Genomic DNA, 17504 nt, shown 5'->3' with positions numbered 1-17504 from the left:
CTCAGTCTGATTAGTGATGTTAGTGCACCTGAGTCAAATATTTTTTCCTAATTATTCTGGTACCTAATCTTATTTTTTCTACCTGAGCGCCCCTAGCATTCTGAATCTAGTATTTTTGGAAATTGATATTTTCATTCACAACAAAACGAAAATAAAGACAGGAGGAAGTGTTTTGGAAGAACAGCAAAATTAAGGCAAGAGGAAAGATTTCTGCAAAATTTTCACCATAGTTTTAGAAATATTTAATTTGTTTTATTGTGAAGGTTGGGGATAGCAGGGAATATTCATTTTTTTCTGCTCTCCAACCTTTATAAAATCTCCAGCATGATCTCAATTTATTATCTGATAAACTGCATCTCTGTCAGAAATCCCCCAGGAGACACAAACATTCTACTAGTGCTCTGGCTGCTGTTGCATTTAAGAGAGTTTACCTCCAACTCATTTAGGAAGTAAAACAAAAGAAGTGAGGTGTTTATGCTTGGACTCTGTAGTGATAATGCTTAGTAACTATTTTCATTCTGGTCCTTCACACCTGAAGGAACAAAGGGAAGCCTTTCTTGGTATGAAAATGTTGATATCTTTGGAGACAAATATTAACAGTTTAGGCCATAAGACTTGATATGTTCTATTTCTTAAAGAAGATGGCAATGTAACTCTTAGAAAGACATGCTTTCTCATGTACTCTGCCTATGCTTTTAATAATGATCCTCCTTGTTATTTTCTGTTCTCGATCTTTTCTTTTTCAGTATCTTTTAACACACAAAATCTTTTACATGAGTTTTCCATAGGGCTTTTCTCACAATTATTAATGTAATTATTTTTGCTGGTATATATGTTTTTTCTTTTTTTCAAATAGTGGATGCTTAGCTGTTTTAAATGCAGCAAGAGCCAATTTGCAAATATTCCAAGCCAGTTTTGCTTGAGAGATAATCCACTGAACTCCAAAACACGTGATTCCTTACTGAAGTTTTCTAATGACAGATGAATTGTGGTTTAGTAAATGAGACAAATTTTCACATTACTTTTTGCTCTTTTATTAACCGCAAATTCCCAGTGTTTTGTTCCAGAACTGTCCATGCGTCTGGATGCATTATCTTCCATGCATTATCTTCCTTTCTAGTTATGGGAATATTAATATAATTCCCCATATTTATGTTACTTCACTGCTAAAGTGTTACCATATTTCTTTAGTACTGCCTACAGCCTTTCCCTTTTACAATGATATGAAGTCATATGGAGCTGTTTAATCACACCAGCACTTGAGAATCATCACTAATTCATTTGATATGTTTCTTTGCCAAGCTCAAAATGTGTGCATTCTTATTGGAAGAAAATAACTTTTTAGTAAGTTTCCTAATAATTTGGCCATTAACAAATTTTTACCCAGGCAAATAAATGCAGTCAATACACGTGCCTTATGTATATTTCTGCAAGGCTTTTTTTTTTTTTTTTTTTAATCAGTACATATACTTGGAAAAATGTAAATGAAAAAATATGCATCTAGGACAGTGAATTCCATGAGATTCCACTTGTGTTGTTCCTTTCCATACTTACATCACTGCCTACAGCCTACTGATGTTAGGTTTTCACAGATCTGCCTCCTTGTATTGGTATTCCCTCCTTGTTTATTTGCAGACAACAGCCTGTTGAATGTTTCAGTTTAAATCGAGCTATAGGTTCGGCTGAAAAGACAGCAAAACCAAAGAAAATAGGCATTTAATTTTGCTTTATCAGACCTGATTTACCTCCTTATTTCAAAGTGATACAGAGACTAAATTTAGTTGTTTTGATGTAAGTGTTGCACAGAAGTAGTTTCACTTATTCCATAATGATCTTATGCTTTTATTTTGGTGGTAGCAACAGTTAAAAAGAAAACATGAAAAAACCTTTCCAACCTCCCTTTCTCTCCCCCCACCCTCCCTACATAAAAAAAAAAAAAAAGAAATTGACTGTGAAATTGCAACGTGTAGTTATTTATCATTTGAGCCAATAGCATGTTTATGTTTTTGTTTTGTTTTTACTTCAAAAACAAAACATCTTGATGACTTTTCCAGTCCATCTTCCTTTGAATCTATTTTGTCGTGATATATAGTATGTATTCCAGCAGGCAGTGTAGTTGTTAATCTTGCATTGTTTACTTATTTTACTAACAGAATTAAATGAAGTTTTTTTCTTTAGTTCCTAATTCTGAGATGCTGAAGTGAACATAGATTTGTTTGATATTTCAAAAGCGTTTTGAAAAATAATAAAATACAGATAGCTTAAGAGAACATTGCATATATTTAGATTTCCTGTGATTATAATTTATGAATACCTAAATGTAGCAACCTATTGGGATATCATATATCAAGGCATAAGCAATTTCCAAATTAACTGAAAGAGATCTGAAACTTGCCATATTGGTAGTCTTGTCTAACATGCTTCTTAAGCAGATATTGCAAAGTGATCAAAGGTATTTGTTCCATTACTCATCAATGCCTTCAAAAGCAACAATATTTTACCACCTTTTCTAATCTACCCTAATATTTTCTGAACAGCTGGTTAAGTTCCAGATATGTATTTTAAGTAGTTCTGCCATTTAATCTTTTGCTCATTGTTTTCCATGTACTTGTCTCTAGAAAGCTTTTTCATACATCTACCTATTTGTAATTAGTTATTTGCTTTGGACCAGAAAAGAAAGTTTCAGAAGATTATGTAGCTAGATGTATGGAAAGCAATCATGGAAGCACAGAACAGTTGAGGCTGGAAAGGGTCACTGGAGACCACGTAGTTGAACCCACCTCACTCAAAACAGGACAGCTGGTGCAGGTTGTGTAGGACTGTGTCCAGGTGGGTTTTGGGTATCTCCATAGTTCCAACATTCAACATAGACACCAGAAGACTCTCTGAGAAATCTGTTTCAGTATTAAACCACCCTTACAATAAAAAAGAGAAAAAAGTTATGTTTAGATTGTATTTACTGTATTTCAATTTGTTCCAAATATTAGTTTGAATTTTGGTCAAGAATCTGCAAGTGTTTTTGCTGATGAGTATATTTTATGTGGGAAATAAATTCATGAGAAATAGATAAGAAGCATTCCACCACAGAAATAATGGAAGACTTCTGAGTAAATCTAAGAAGCAGGTTACCGCTTTAAGCTACAGGCATCAAAGAACAAATACTGTTCTATGATCTTATAAAACAGTTTTAATTAGGTTTTGTTTATCCAACATTACAGATACAGAGATTCCCAACAAAAATACTACTATTAATCAGGCACGCAGCATAAGTTCATGGACACTCAGTAGTCATCCTCCCTGAAATACTTTTTCTCTGCAATTGCCGGTTGTTTCAGGGGTACCGTGTATCACTGCTAAAAGCTAACGTTGTGAAGAACAAATCAAACTTGTGTTAAATACATATTCTTTCTTTGCAGAGTTTAATCACAGCAATTGTGATTAAAAAATACTTGAAAGAATGCTTTTTGTGCTGTTAAAAACTTTGAGTGCTTTTATTTTTCAGTATCCGTGCTGAACCTCCAGTGGAGTTATCCATCCCTGAGTAAACAGTTGGACCTTCTGCTAGCCAAACTGTGCCCCAAAACCAGTGAACTGAGTCCCCCACCCCTCTCAAGAAAAATCAACTTTCCATGCTTACAGTATCTTTTGAATTAGCAGAGCCGAACTGATTGACTTGCATCGGGAATTAAATTTATTTTCTCACTATACTCTGTAACAGGGATTTTTGAAAAGGCTTTCCTTCCAAGAAGCTGAAATTCTACGTCAGCTGTACTCTTCATCGTTCCCAGACTTACACCGCTTCAGTATTCAGTCTCTGCAGAGCAAGACTGAGATGCTGGAAGCCTTTGTGATTATGCAGAGCATTAATATGCTGCAAGGTCTTATCCCACCTAAGGTAAAGTAGTGTAGGTTTTTTTATGTTTATTTATCTAATGGAGATAATTTTAAGTCATGCAGTTATGTAGAGAGATTTTTTAATGTCTTGGAGTATAAATGAAGATGCAGGATGGTGAGGAATATATTTTCTTTTGAAAACAGTACCTAGGCTCTGTGCTCTTTTCACTTTCGGATTTGGTGTTAATACACACAGAACATGCATCAGCAGCTTTTCTTCAGGGTGTTTTTTTTTTAATTTTTTAATTTTATGGATTGTTACCAGATTATAAACTAAAAATTAAACAGATCAAATGCTGTAATGGGTGATTAAAAGTGGTATTTGCTGGGTGGTTTTCTGTTTTTTTTGTGGTCCACTAGGTACTGTTTCAATCTATAAGTTGACAAAAACATCAGTAAATTTAAGCGTAACTGAAGGCTTTTAAACTGATGTTACTAGCGATATCAAGTAGAATATTCAGGCTATTGAAAACAAAATGGAACAAAACAAAAAGTTTAACTTAATTCTTTAGGAGCAAGGAGGGGAACTGACTCCAAAACACTTGGAAAGGTTGTACATCTTCTCTCTTATGTGGTGTGTTGGAGCATTACTAGAACTGGAAGACAGATGCAAAATGGAGCACTGGCTTCGAAATCATGCAACAATAAAGCTTGATCTTCCCTGTATTCCTGAAGGCAGTGAAGATACCATGTTTGATTATTATGTGGCATCCGACGGTTAGTTACCCTGTTGAGTGCTTTGGGGGTAGAACTTAAAAGTTATTTTAAAATTGTGCTTCTTTTCAAGAATTAATGTAGTTTTTTTTTTTTTTTTTTTTTTTTAAGCTTAACTTGTGTTTAGTTTTACAACTGCACTTTACTGGTAATGTTGTATAAAGCTTTTTCCTGTTGCCTTTGAGAATTCAGAATGTGGATACATTGCTACAGAAATCTACATGGATTTTGTGCTAATGAGTTATCAAGTGAACAAAAATAGACAAGCTGGAAAATTGTGTTCTTGTCATAATTTTAGGAAACAGCTGGAACAGTGGACCATGTTGCTCTTCTCAGGGGTTTAAGAGAAGTAAGACTCTTAGATAATTTTGGTCTGAATTTACAGAGAATAGCATGCATTAAAGGAACTGACAGATAAGTCAACTTGATGGAAAGTAAAATAAGTGACAATGCCTTGTATTTATAAAACATCAAGTTCATTTCTTTTCTATTAGGTAATTGGATGCACTGGAATACACGTGTTGAAGAGTATGTATATCCTAGTAGCAGCACTCCAGAGTACAGCTCCATTCTTGTGCCAAATGTTGACAATGTGAGAATGGATTTCCTTATTGAAACTATTGCAAAACAGGGCAAGGTACTTTGTCAGTATTTCACATCTAAATTATGATAATAGTATGCATGATGACGTTTTTGAATTAGAAGTGAAACTGGATATTATTTTAGAGGAAGAATTTCATTTTTTTTTAATGATATAAAACAATAATAGTGATTCCAGGGGCTATGTTCATGTGAATATTACTTGAGTTGTAGAATATTAATGCTTCCAGCATTTTCTGTTTATCCACCACCCATCGCTCCAGTTGCAGAAATAATGGGAATGCAGTGTAGTCAGGTCAGAGCAGAAGAGATTCTTTCCTGCAGTTGCAGGGGAGAACAAAGAGCAGTGGAGTGCCAGACTCTGCTGATAGGAATTCTGCCAGATGAAGCAGTTACAGGATTCATACACCTTTATTTAGGGTATGCAACCCCTTCTTCAACAAAACTATGTCAAATAAGCAGTATATAGAAAATAACAGCAGTGACTGAAATCCTTCAGATGATGAGGCTCTAGGCAGTACTTCCTTTTTTCTGTTGTTGTTTGAATAATCCACTCCTTTGCTCATTAAATTGTGCTAACTGACAAGACCATTAGCTGCACATGTTTAACTAGTGAGGCCTGCAAAGACATCAACTATTTTGCTTCTATATATCCCTTGTTAAAAGTTTTTCTAATTTAATCTCTGCTTAAAAGATACACGGGATTGGTGAGGTGTTGCCAAAATACATGGCTCTTGTGTGTCATCTTATTTCTGTGTTGTCTTTGTCTAGGCTGTCCTACTAATTGGTGAGCAAGGAACTGCAAAGACTGTTATCATCAAAGGTTTTATGTCAAAATACAACCCTGAAAGCCACATAGCTAAGAGTTTGAATTTTTCATCTGCAACTACACCATTAATTTTCCAGGTATAGTAGTCATTCACTTTCTAATAACATGACTGGATTCAGAGACTAATGGATGTACTGAGAATTTCTTGGGAAGATACTGCTGAAAGTGGTTTATTTAATTACAGATGAGTGCAGAAACAAAAAAGAACCTGCTGAAATGGACGAAGCACATGATTTAAAAAGACTTCTGTAAACCATGTGTCCTTTAACTTCTTCAATAATTACTGAGCTATTCTTAGACTTTTACAATACCATGCTTATTATTTCCTTGATCGTACTTAATATTTTTATGTCAAATATATCAGTTCTCACTAATTGGGTAGAGCTGTCGGCAACTTCACTCAGATTTCACTAAAATCCATGTGTAAAGTAAGTGCTACCCACAACAATCTGTCATAATGTGTGCTGTCTGCAATTTCATTTTGAGTAAATTATATTACTCATTAAAAAGTAACACATGCAGTGCAGCTGCTCTAAACAGAACTATGAATCCTTAAATCCTGCATTGTACTGCCTGTCTAAATTTCTGCTGAGCTACTTTGAATTATCTCAAGATTCTTTAACCTGCTGGCAATAAATATACGGGAAATATTTTTAGTGTGGTTTCATATGCCAAGCCTAAGCACTGTCTGTGCTGTAAGCAGAAGTGCTGTCTATAAACTTAATGTGTCATCTATAAGATATAGCTTATATAATATAGTATATACATAGCTTGCTTATATATAGTGAGAAGATGAAAGGAAAAAAGTGGTGGTAAGCATGCTTCTAAACGAAGATATTTCATTAAGTCTCTTCAGTTTGTGTGTGTGAATTATCACTTTATGATTTTATGAAGTATTTTGTTGTCTGCTGGAAAAGTCATCAAGAATCACTTCTGACAGATTATTGCAATATTAATCTTGCAATATTAATAGATGTTTAATTTGTCAAAGTGTTACAGACGCTAGCAGGTAGTTGAACTGGCAGAAGACAGACAAAAGAAATATGTATCACAATAAAAGATTCTTAAAATTCATTAGAAGTTTTATGATATTTTTGCATTATTCTATGAAATAGGACAAAAGATTGTTTTAGCTTGTCTTAGCTGAAGGTCTCAGTGTCTGACTAGTAATTAACAAAACTGAATTTCAGGACTGGAAGCTTTAGCATTAAACAGATGAGCGTGACTGTTTTCCCCTATCCATTTCCTCTCTGCTCCCTCTCAAGATGAATACTCCTCCCTTTAACCTCACATGTGGATGCAATGATTATTTAATGTCCTCCTCAGCTACATGGACTATAAATTACGTTAGCAGAATACAAATGTAGATGAAGATGATGCATACGTTTTACAATTCTCATTAACATCACAAAAACTGAAATGTTGTCTCAATACATTTTAGTGTTTGTATGTACAAAAATAAGCCTGGTGATTTCTTAATTTCTTGCAATAATGTCAAACAAGCATCTTAATAGTATGTTAAAATGGTATCCTAAAATTGAGAAGATCAGCAAACAGACAAAATTTATTAGTCACATTTTTATCTCTTACTGCTGGTAATCATTTTTTCTTATTTGATTTTGGAAACTGAAAAAGAAAAGTTTGAGATGGCTTCAAAATTATGAAACTAATGCATGGTTGTCTACACTGTATATTTCATATATCTGATGCCAACCTAATGCTGTAGAGCACGAGATTTCAGACAGTCTAGTTGGATTACTGCAATGACCTCTAGAATGCGTTGTCTAAATCTTCTAAATCAGAATTTGTAAAAATCTATGTAACAGAAACTTACTATATACCTATCCATAATATGGTTAATGAATGAATCATGTATGAAAAAGAAGGGCTAATTTTATTAATAATTGCTTTTTAACAGCGCACGATAGAAAGTTATGTGGACAAGCGCATGGGAACAACGTATGGTCCGCCTGCAGGCAAAAAGATGACAGTCTTCATTGACGATGTGAATATGCCCATAATAAATGAATGGGGAGATCAGGTTAGTTTTGTAAAAAAGGAAAGAAGCGGGCAGAGAATATTTTCTTTGTATCCTTGTTACACTGTAAAATGGCTTCTCTTTTCAGACAGGCAATAAAAGGATAAACAAGGTATCTACACTTAGTTTTTAAAGTATTTTTTTTTAAGAACCCGTCCAGCTTTATATTATCATGAACTTAATTAAAATAAGTGTACTGACTAAACAAGCAGTTTAGAATAGACTAGAATAGAGCAGTTCAGTTAGAAGGGACCTTCAAACATCATCTAGCCCAACTGCCTGACCTCTTCAGGGCTAACTGAAAGTTAAAGCGTATTAATGAGGGCATTATCCAAATGTTTCTTGAACACTGACAGGCGTGGGGCATCAACCACCTCTCTAGGAAGCCTGTTCCAGTGTATGACCACCCTCATGGTAAAGACATTTTCCTCACTTCCAGCCTGACCCACCCCTGGCGCAGCTTTGTGCTGTTTCCATCCCGCCATCAGTGACCAGGGAGCAGAGACCGGTGCCTCTCTCCGCACTTTCCCTCCTCTGGGAGTTGCAGAGAGCCATGGGATCACCTCTCAGCCTCGTTTTTTCCAGACAAAATAACCCAAATGTCCTCAGCCTCTCCTCACAGGACATGTCTTCCAGCCCTTGTATGAACTTTGTTGCCCTCATCTGGACATGTCTATTGTGGAGCCCCAAATTGCACACAACACTCAAGGTGAGACCACACCAATGCTAAATACAACGGGAGAATCACCTCTTTTGACTGGCTGGCTGTGCTGTATTTAATGCACTCCAGAATGTGTTTTGCCCCTTGCCTGCCGGGGCACAAAACTGCCTCACGTTGAGCCTGCTGTTGACCAGCACCCCCCAGGTCCCTTTCTGCTGAGCTGCTCCCCAGCCACTCATCTCCCAGTCTGTACGTGTCCAGCAGTACTCGCAGTATGTGTCCCAGGTGCAGAACCTGGCATTTTCCTTTGTTGAACTGCATGCTGTTGCTAATCACCCAGTGCTCCAATCTAACTGGATGCGTCTGCAAAGCCTCTCATCCCTCCAGACAGTCAACAGCACTTCCCTATGATTCTAGCATAATCGGCAAACTTGCTGAGGATGCTCTACTCTCCTGCATCTAGATCACTGATAAAAATGTTAAATAGGACTAGCCCTAGAACTGAGCCTTGGAGATTCTCAGTTAGCCAGTTAAAACATGGCTATATAATTTTAACACTGTTTTTTAATAATCATTTTTTACTCAAAACAATTAATAAATGTTGGTTAGAATAAACCTCTTGGCACACAAATTGTGATAGCAAACTGGCTTTGTAGACAATAATTAAAATTTATGAACTTGACAGGTAAGAACTGACTTCTGCTTTTGGTAACTAATTGAAGTAATCATTATCTGCATTGGCAAGATAGGTCTGAACTATACTGCATTGGAAACTAATTAAATGTTAGAATTTCTAGAGAAGTATACTTTTACAGTGTACTGTCAATGGGTTGGTCAAACAAGAAAGCAAGGGGTTCCATTCATGGCTAAATAAAGGAACCTTGCTTTTTTTTTTTTTTTTAATGGAAGTAATCCTGTGTTTGCAGCTTGAAAAAACATTTCTCATTTCTGATTATTACACATGGAAATTTCATCAAAATATTTGGTAGCAGATGCAACATACGAAGATACATCAGCTTGTGTTTCCAGTACAGATACATGACAGAAGTGTTTCCAATACAGAAGTATTGGAAATCATGCAGCAATCAAGCAAGACTGAATTTGGGAATGAGGATTTAATTCTAAGATAGGAATTCTACTCCCACCAGGATTCTTGTCCATAGATATTACAAATGGAAAGGACAATCTAAGTATGCTTATGCCTAGCAGTACATTTTTTCTTCAGAAACAAACAAACAAATGAAAAGCAAGGACTTCAGGGAGAAAATAATGTTATATTCTTTATTGGACTTTCAAGTACATTAGTATGTTTTTTATTTCATTTAGTTGTGTGTATAATATTCTGTTATGTACTACCTGGCTATTTTGCAGGTTACTAATGAGATAGTAAGGCAGCTTATGGAACAGAATGGAATGTATAATCTGGAAAAGCCAGGCGAATTTACCAACATTGTGGATATTCAGTTTTTGGCTGCCATGATCCATCCTGGGGGAGGCCGCAATGACATTCCACAGAGACTCAAGAGACAATTTTCTGTGTTCAACTGTACTCTGCCATCTAATTCTTCTATTGACAAAATTTTTGGTAAAGAAAAATTAGCTTTGTATCCATCCAATTTCTGAAAATGGTAGTTGTTTTTTCTTTATCCCTCTCTCTCTAAATATTATGATTAACATTTAGGCTTAATACCATTCTAATTTGCTTACCAATGTGTTTTCCTACAGCACTTGCTCCCCACCTGCAACTTCAGTAATCTGCAATTTTTTGGGCCCAGTCATATCTCAGGATCTATTGGTATGCCAAGGGTTAGGCATGAAGGCCATTTCTTATTTTGGTGGCAATGCTGGAGAGTTGTTAAGGTGCTACTGGTGCTAAGAATGAGCGATTAATAGGTAGGCTTTTGCAAAAGACAGGAACACACTGTTCTCAGAGAAGTGATTGACTATATGAAGGGTTTGTGAACTGCGTTGGTAGACTAAAGTAGACTTTCAGAGGCTGGTTAACTAAGACCTAAATGTCCAGTGTGTTTGTGGCACGATATGCTGTAACACCAAGAGAATGAAGATTTGAATAAGGAAGACTGGGAAGCCCTTTCAACAAGTTTGTTTTTTTTTTTTAAGGTTTTGGGGATTAAAAAAAAAAAACACAACAAAAACACACTTGAAAAGATCATAACTCTTGTTGTTGTGCTAATGCCTCTTAGAAAATCTTTCATTTGGCAATTTTCATTTTCAAAGGTGTAATTGGAGAAGGGCATTATTGTAGTGAGAGGGGATTTTCAGAAGACGTGAAAGAAACTGTAGCCAAGCTAGTGCCACTGACACGCAGGCTGTGGCAGATTACCAAGCTAAAAATGTTGCCCACACCAGCCAAGTTCCATTATATCTTCAACCTTAGAGATCTCTCAAGAATTTGGCAAGGAATGCTGAATACTACATCAGAAGTCATCAATGAACCAAAGGTAAGTGCATCACGTTAGTGTTTTTGTCATATAGTCAATTAGTATACAATTAGTGGAAAAAAAAAAAAGATGAAGAGTCTAACTTCTTGGCATTTGAATTTGTGTTAGAAACAAATCCTTTTTGATTGAAAAACATTTTTCAGCTTTTTCTGAGGCAAGCGCAACATTTTTGTTCAGCTTTTACAGTCCCACCTGAATTAAGAACTTGACTATAACTCAAACTTTTTTTTTTTAAATGAGAGAAGAAGGCTAGCTTTTATACTGTTACTGACAAATGCTAGTTTATTTAAAAGCAGGGAGCGAAGGAAGTTATGAGAAACAATGAACTTTATTTTAAATAGATAGAAGTTCATCTATCTTGGTTAAACTAGATGAACATTTCTCCTCTCCCAGCTAGTGTCTTGAGACTTTCAGTCACTGCCTAATATCTGTCTAAAAATTGATTTCTGGCTAACAACTTAAAAGGAAGAGAAAATAACAAGTCAATGTGATTTTTTTTTCCATAATCCACCTTTCTTCCAGGAAAAAAAAAAAACAAAAACAAAAACACAAAACAACTTTATGCATCAGTTTTCCTTCAGGTACTTTAAGGAAAAGCCATTTAGTGTTTTGAGCAGTGAAACATGAAGTGCTGGAAAAGCAATGGTTATGGTAAAAAATTGTTGTACATTTGGGTTACATAATCACTTCATGTTTAGTGTACTTCCCTGGTTGTTGAATAAGCTCCTGCATTCTACTATATCTGAAATTTAAATTTTAGTATTGGTTTTAATTTTCAAAACTAAAAATATACAGCACTAAGGTGATTTTACATATAAATATTGCTCAAAATCTGATTGTATGAATTTACATATTAGTTCTGAGACCTGACATAGTATGCATCAGTTATGCAAAGTGCTGTAGGCTCAAATGAGTTCTTCAAGGAGTACTTGGAATTTTTTCTGCTACTATGTAGTAATTTGATAGGATTAAAAATACTGCTGCCAGAATTAAAAACCTTTAGGTTTTCTTACTCCATCCTCTGACCAAACAGAAGGACTTTAAAGGTAAATTGAATTTGGACAAGGAATAATATAAACACCTATACATTTTTTTTCTCTAACTACTTTGAGTTTGTTGTTGGGAGTGACATTTATGTTTGGCATGAAATCGCTCATGCTGTGATGCTGTTATTTCCACCCAACTTCCATCTAAAATGTAACTGCTTACAGAAGTTATTTATGAGTGTATAAATATGTGTTACCATGTATGGATCTAGTCCTAAGGCTACAGAAATAAAAGCTTCATTAGCTAAATATGCTCCAGTTTGGAATGCTAGATAAAGGCTTCTGGCACAGTTAATATAAAATTAAAGGGTTATTTGGTAAAATGAGAAGCCCAAGGTCTCTTTGCTGACTGTAACCAAACATACCACTGTTTATTTTCCAGTTTTAATATGATTTAAAAATATGACATATGTATTCTATTGCAAGCCTTGTCTTTTGTTTAAATAGGTACTGATAAAACTGTGGAAGCATGAATGTAAGTGTGTTATTGCTGATCGTTTCACAACCTCAGAAGATGTAAAGTGGTTTAACACAGTTGTGGTAAAACTCATTGAGGAGGAATTTGAAGAAAAAAAAGCTTTGCTGAATCCTGAAATTGATGCATTCTTTGTTGACTTCTTAAGGGAGGGACCTGAAAGAACTGGTAAGGATGGGCTCTGATAACCATGGATATGGCAAGAATAGGGAAGGGGGTATGATGAAATAGATGCTAATGTAAATATGTCTCAACATGCATAGTAAGGTTATGCATCAAAGGTGCCTGTCCTGTCCAGTGACTGTCCAGTGTAGTCTATGTTACCATCTGTGGCACATGATTATGTTTATGGGATAAGTCTGTATATTTATTCTGGTCATCTGTATAGAACAGCCATGAACATAGTAGGTTGACAAAACTGACAAAGAGTGAGCATGAGTCCCTTATTTTAAAGTGATGAAAGAAATATGGTATAAATGATTTTAGTTGGATTGCAGTACTAGATAAAAGCACCATCCCATAGAAACCTGGTATACGAATGTCTCCGGGCTTACTCAGTAACTTCTAGGACATACATGATACATGCTTTTATAACAGATGGGAGTTATTTCAAAATCTCTGGAAAACTAGTAAAACCTTTTGAATTTTTCATGTAGCTTGTAACAATGTCTTTGTGTATTTTAAATAAAAACAGTGCGTTGCAGACCCAGATAACTACATAACCTGGCAATATTTCTTAGTAGATATATAAGAACAAGGAATAATTGTTTTTGGTTTGGGAACGTCATTATTAAACCACTGAGTGATTCAATTATCTGTCCATATCATTGTATTGGTGTGTAGTGGAAGCAACAAAAAGTTGGCACAAGTAGTTAAATGCAACTTAAATCTCTTGGATAATTTAAGTAGTCAGAAAGAAGTGACAACAGGAGAGTAAAGGGTAGGAAATGTTTGAGTTAAAGTAATGAAATACATGTAGAAAGCAAACTGATGTGAGAAAGCAGCCAAATATGTCCTTAAATAACTTGTGAACTGTGTCAATATAGAGAGGACTGAAATGTAAGTCAGAATGCATACAGAGAGAGCGAGAAGTGACTTTTAATGAGAAAATTTGAATCCACATTATCAAAAAGTAAATGTGAAAAGAAGCATGTATTTCTCAAAATAACTTTCATCATCATGACTATTTAACTATGCGTGCCTCAGTAATATGCGTTTTGACATGAAACTTTGTCTCAATACAAAGTCAGAGGCCTGAATTTAGAAAGGGTTTGTTTCATCCTCGATATGTGTGTCAGTCTTGGGAACCCCTTCCTGTTGTGGCATTAAGTGAAAAGCATAAAAACTGTAATTTTGTTTTAATTGTCCCTGTAACAGAATTTAGTATTGAGCATTATGATGGAGTGTAACAGCAGCAGCTGTGTTTCTGAGTTCTTAAATACTTGAAAAAGACATCTGACATAATTTCAAATAATGCTATGCTCAGGCTAATGTTAAGCTGACATATATGCCCTGTATCTCTTTGGTTTGTACTATTGCAATATATTTGTCCCTGAGATAAATATGCAGAGATGAGATGAAGTAGCTCAAAAAACTTTGACTTAACTCAACTTTCAGACCTTAGCTTCACAAAAAAATCATTAGTAATGCTTGTGTTCTGCAGACCTTCAAACTGTTCGAAGGTATTTTTTATCAATTAGCTATGACATTGCTATTTAGTACTTGTGATTCTGAATCTTGGGGCTAGGGAAGAGTTTAGTACATTATACCTGCTGCCTCTGTAAATAATTTAAATGTCTGCCCTTTCTTAGGTCTGGTACTTGATCATGATGTCTTTTGTCATTAATAATAAAACTGCAGGAACAAGAGAAAGCTGACATAATTCTCCTAAATGGTTCAGAAATGTAAAAACATCACTACAGTTTAACTCCTTGCTGTATTTCTTATTAGGTCCTTATCTGTAGCTGAGTAAGACTTAGTTGCTTAAATGTCTCATTCAACTTTTACGAACCTTATTTGCAGCTGGAATATTCAATTATTAAGGTATTGAAAAGCCACCTAGACATGGTCCTGGGTTCTAGGTGGCCCTGTTTGAGCAGGGGAGTTGGACCAGATGACCTCCAGAGGTCTCTTCCAACCTCAGCCATGCTTTGATTCTATTTGCTGTAACATTTTTTACTAGTGGAGCTCATGACCGCTGTAAGCATGATTAATGCCTATGAATGGCAATTTGAGACGGTAGCACAATTTCCTCCTTTTCTTTGGATAAGGAGTTGACAATTTCTTGTGGTTTTCAGATCCCTGCTGAAACAAATATTTATCTTTTTACAGTGAATATACATTTCTTGTGTGTGTGTATAAATTATTAATTTTAGTAGTATTTTTCACTAGTGCAGAGATTTAATCAACTTGCGATTTTTGACTACAATATTTATTTATTTTCTGTTGCTACTGTTGCTTCTAGCATCTCAGTTAATTTCAAGTTTTCACTATTCACGTTTCAGAGGTAGAGAAAGAAGGCTTCTTAGTTTTTCCTGGTTTTGCCTTTAAAAATTAAGTAACTGAACTTTATTGTTCCTTGTAGAAAGAGTATAAGTAGCGTTCTTATATGTATATCTAATATGCAATATTATGTATAATAAATCTTGCTTTGGTTGCTTAGGGACTTTTGATTACCTTCACTTACTCATCCTTACATTTTGCCTTCTTCAGTCATTTAAACTATTAAGGATTTGTTACTTGTATTCTGTTCTAGGTGAAAAATTAGAGGAAGTTAATTTAGATATCCCGAAAATCTATGAACCAATTTACTGCTTTCATCAGCTACGGAATTGTTTAAATAAGTTTTTACAAACATACAATGAGAATGTCCGTGGTACTGGAATGGACATGGTTTTCTTTGAGGATGCTATGATTCATTTAGTAAAGGTACAGTCTTATTGTATTGACATTTTTTATCGCTGTTGCTCTTTTCCACATGTCCTTACACATATGAACTTGGTTGTGTTTGAAAATCAGTGAAGGTATGTACAAATCAAGGTAAAATACTTCTAAAATTGAAACAAGCCATTTTTTGCTATAAAAGTTTCTTTCACCCTTTGACCAAGTGTTAAAACTCCACTCTTCTGAAAATACACCAGATGGAACTATTCTTTTATATCTACCTTTTATATCTAGTGAGATCATGTTCCTAAGTATCTAACTCTTTTTCAACATTTCTTCTTATTGATTCTTCTAAGAGCCCTTCCTCTCTTTGGAATGAGTGAAATAAAATTCAGGTTAGGACATAATTGGCTGCTGATAAAGAAGTATGTACAGCAGAACAGGAATAAATCTAGTCTGAACTTTCTTTGAAGATCCACAGTATGCTCACTTCTTTTAAAATTTCTTTGACTATGGATTAGACCTAACCATAATTTGATAGGGTTGTTCCTATATAATAGGTTTCATACAAAGGAGTTTTTTTTTTTTTTGTAACTTAAGAAAAACTATTATTTCTCAGTGGTGCAATGAGGTTATCAGTATTTCTTATAAAAATTATTAAGAACTGAATATCGGGTTGCACTATCCTAAGAAATGATAAAATAAATATAAAAATAATTTAAATTGAATTATGCAAACACTTTGCATCTGCAATTTTCAAAAATTTAGAGTGGATTCACATCAATTCATAAAATTGAATTCTTTCTTTTAAGGTCTTGTCTGTAAAATAGACGCTATTCTGCTGGGGAATTCTTTTTGAAAATTTTTAAATTGTCATCACAATTGCTACCAAATTTCTGGTTTACTCCTAGTAAAAAGTTCTATATAAATTCAGGATCTGGCCAAAATCTCTTGCTCTCTCTGGTTAGCTAGCTGATAAATACTTGAAACATTATCTTGGTATTCTCTTGGATAAAATGAATAGACAGTGCTTGTCTGATCCCATATTCTTGAAACCAGCAATTACAGCTCTGCAGGTCTGAGCTTTATACCTTAGCTAGAGTTGAGGCAGGCTCTAGGAGAAAGCTAGGTGAGCACAGTTAAGGTGATGCCTAATCTGAGCTGATGTGGCATCACTTGAATGAGTTAAAATTTGACGAATATCTGAACCCTAGAACAAAGCTTCTGAGCATACAGCTTGTGTGCCTCTGCCAGGGAAAAAATAGTAGACATAATTGAAGTGATCAGTAATATTCCAGGGGTGGTGTGCAAATGTATTTTTATTTCTCAGGTTAAATATTAAGTATGCTTAGAATAAGCCTTCATACTTGATTTTATCTTTGCTTGTAAACATTAACCTATGAAAAATAGCAATTACACTGTGTTCAATATATGACATATATAATTTTAAAAGTGCAAGAAGCAGACATGCTGATTTTTAATAACTTGTGAAAAAGTCTGCTACAGGAATTGCAAGTAAATAGACTTGCATTTCAGACTCAGACTGCTTAATGGCATGATGGAATTCTAGAGGCATCAGAGAAATATTGAGGATAATGAAGAGAACAGGAACCAATGCTGCGTGTCATTGCTTGTGCAGAGGAGACTGGCTGCTCACCAGCTGGTTGGGCAAGTGGCTCCATGCTGTTCCAGAAATGAATACAGGCTGCTCTGTGTGCTGCAAGTATCTGTTCTTGTGCAATTGGTGGGATGTGGAGTAAGTTCCTCTCCTATGCTTAAAGGCATATTTTCTCAGCATACGACAACAGGGGATAAAACCAGGCATGCTGGTGATGAGCTAAGGGATGGTGTGCTAGAATCAGAAGGACTGTGTGCTAGTGAGGCCCTTCGGTCAGCTACACA

General features: G+C 35.2%; 1 protein-coding gene across 12 annotated transcripts in view; it reads left to right on the top strand.

Moving 5' to 3' along the window:
* Window positions 1–17504, top strand: part of DNAH5 (dynein axonemal heavy chain 5) — a 151030-nt gene that overhangs the window by 83123 nt on the left and 50403 nt on the right. For 11 of the 12 annotated variants that reach the window (XR_014578970.1, XR_014578971.1, XR_014578972.1 and 8 more), the window contains 9 exons: window positions 3719–3895; window positions 4407–4611; window positions 5103–5245; window positions 5980–6114; window positions 7956–8078; window positions 10108–10321; window positions 10975–11198; window positions 12692–12887; window positions 15475–15647. Coding sequence is in view for 7 of the 12 variants with exons in the window: in XM_083822381.1 (XP_083678507.1) it covers window positions 3719–3895; window positions 4407–4611; window positions 5103–5245; window positions 5980–6114; window positions 7956–8078; window positions 10108–10321; window positions 10975–11198; window positions 12692–12887; window positions 15475–15647 (1590 nt within the window). In the remaining 5 variants the exon portion in view is untranslated. The remainder of the gene's footprint in view (window positions 1–3718; window positions 3896–4406; window positions 4612–5102; window positions 5246–5979; window positions 6115–7955; window positions 8079–10107; window positions 10322–10974; window positions 11199–12691; window positions 12888–15474; window positions 15648–17504) is intronic. The other variant, XM_083822378.1, reaches the window with a different exon arrangement.

Source organism: Anser anser (assembly GCF_964211835.1).
Source record: "Anser anser genome assembly, chromosome: 2".
Taxonomy (NCBI): Eukaryota; Metazoa; Chordata; class Aves; order Anseriformes; family Anatidae; genus Anser; species Anser anser.
Note: the sequence above shows the minus strand (reverse complement) of the source record. Positions and strands in the feature narration are given on the sequence as shown.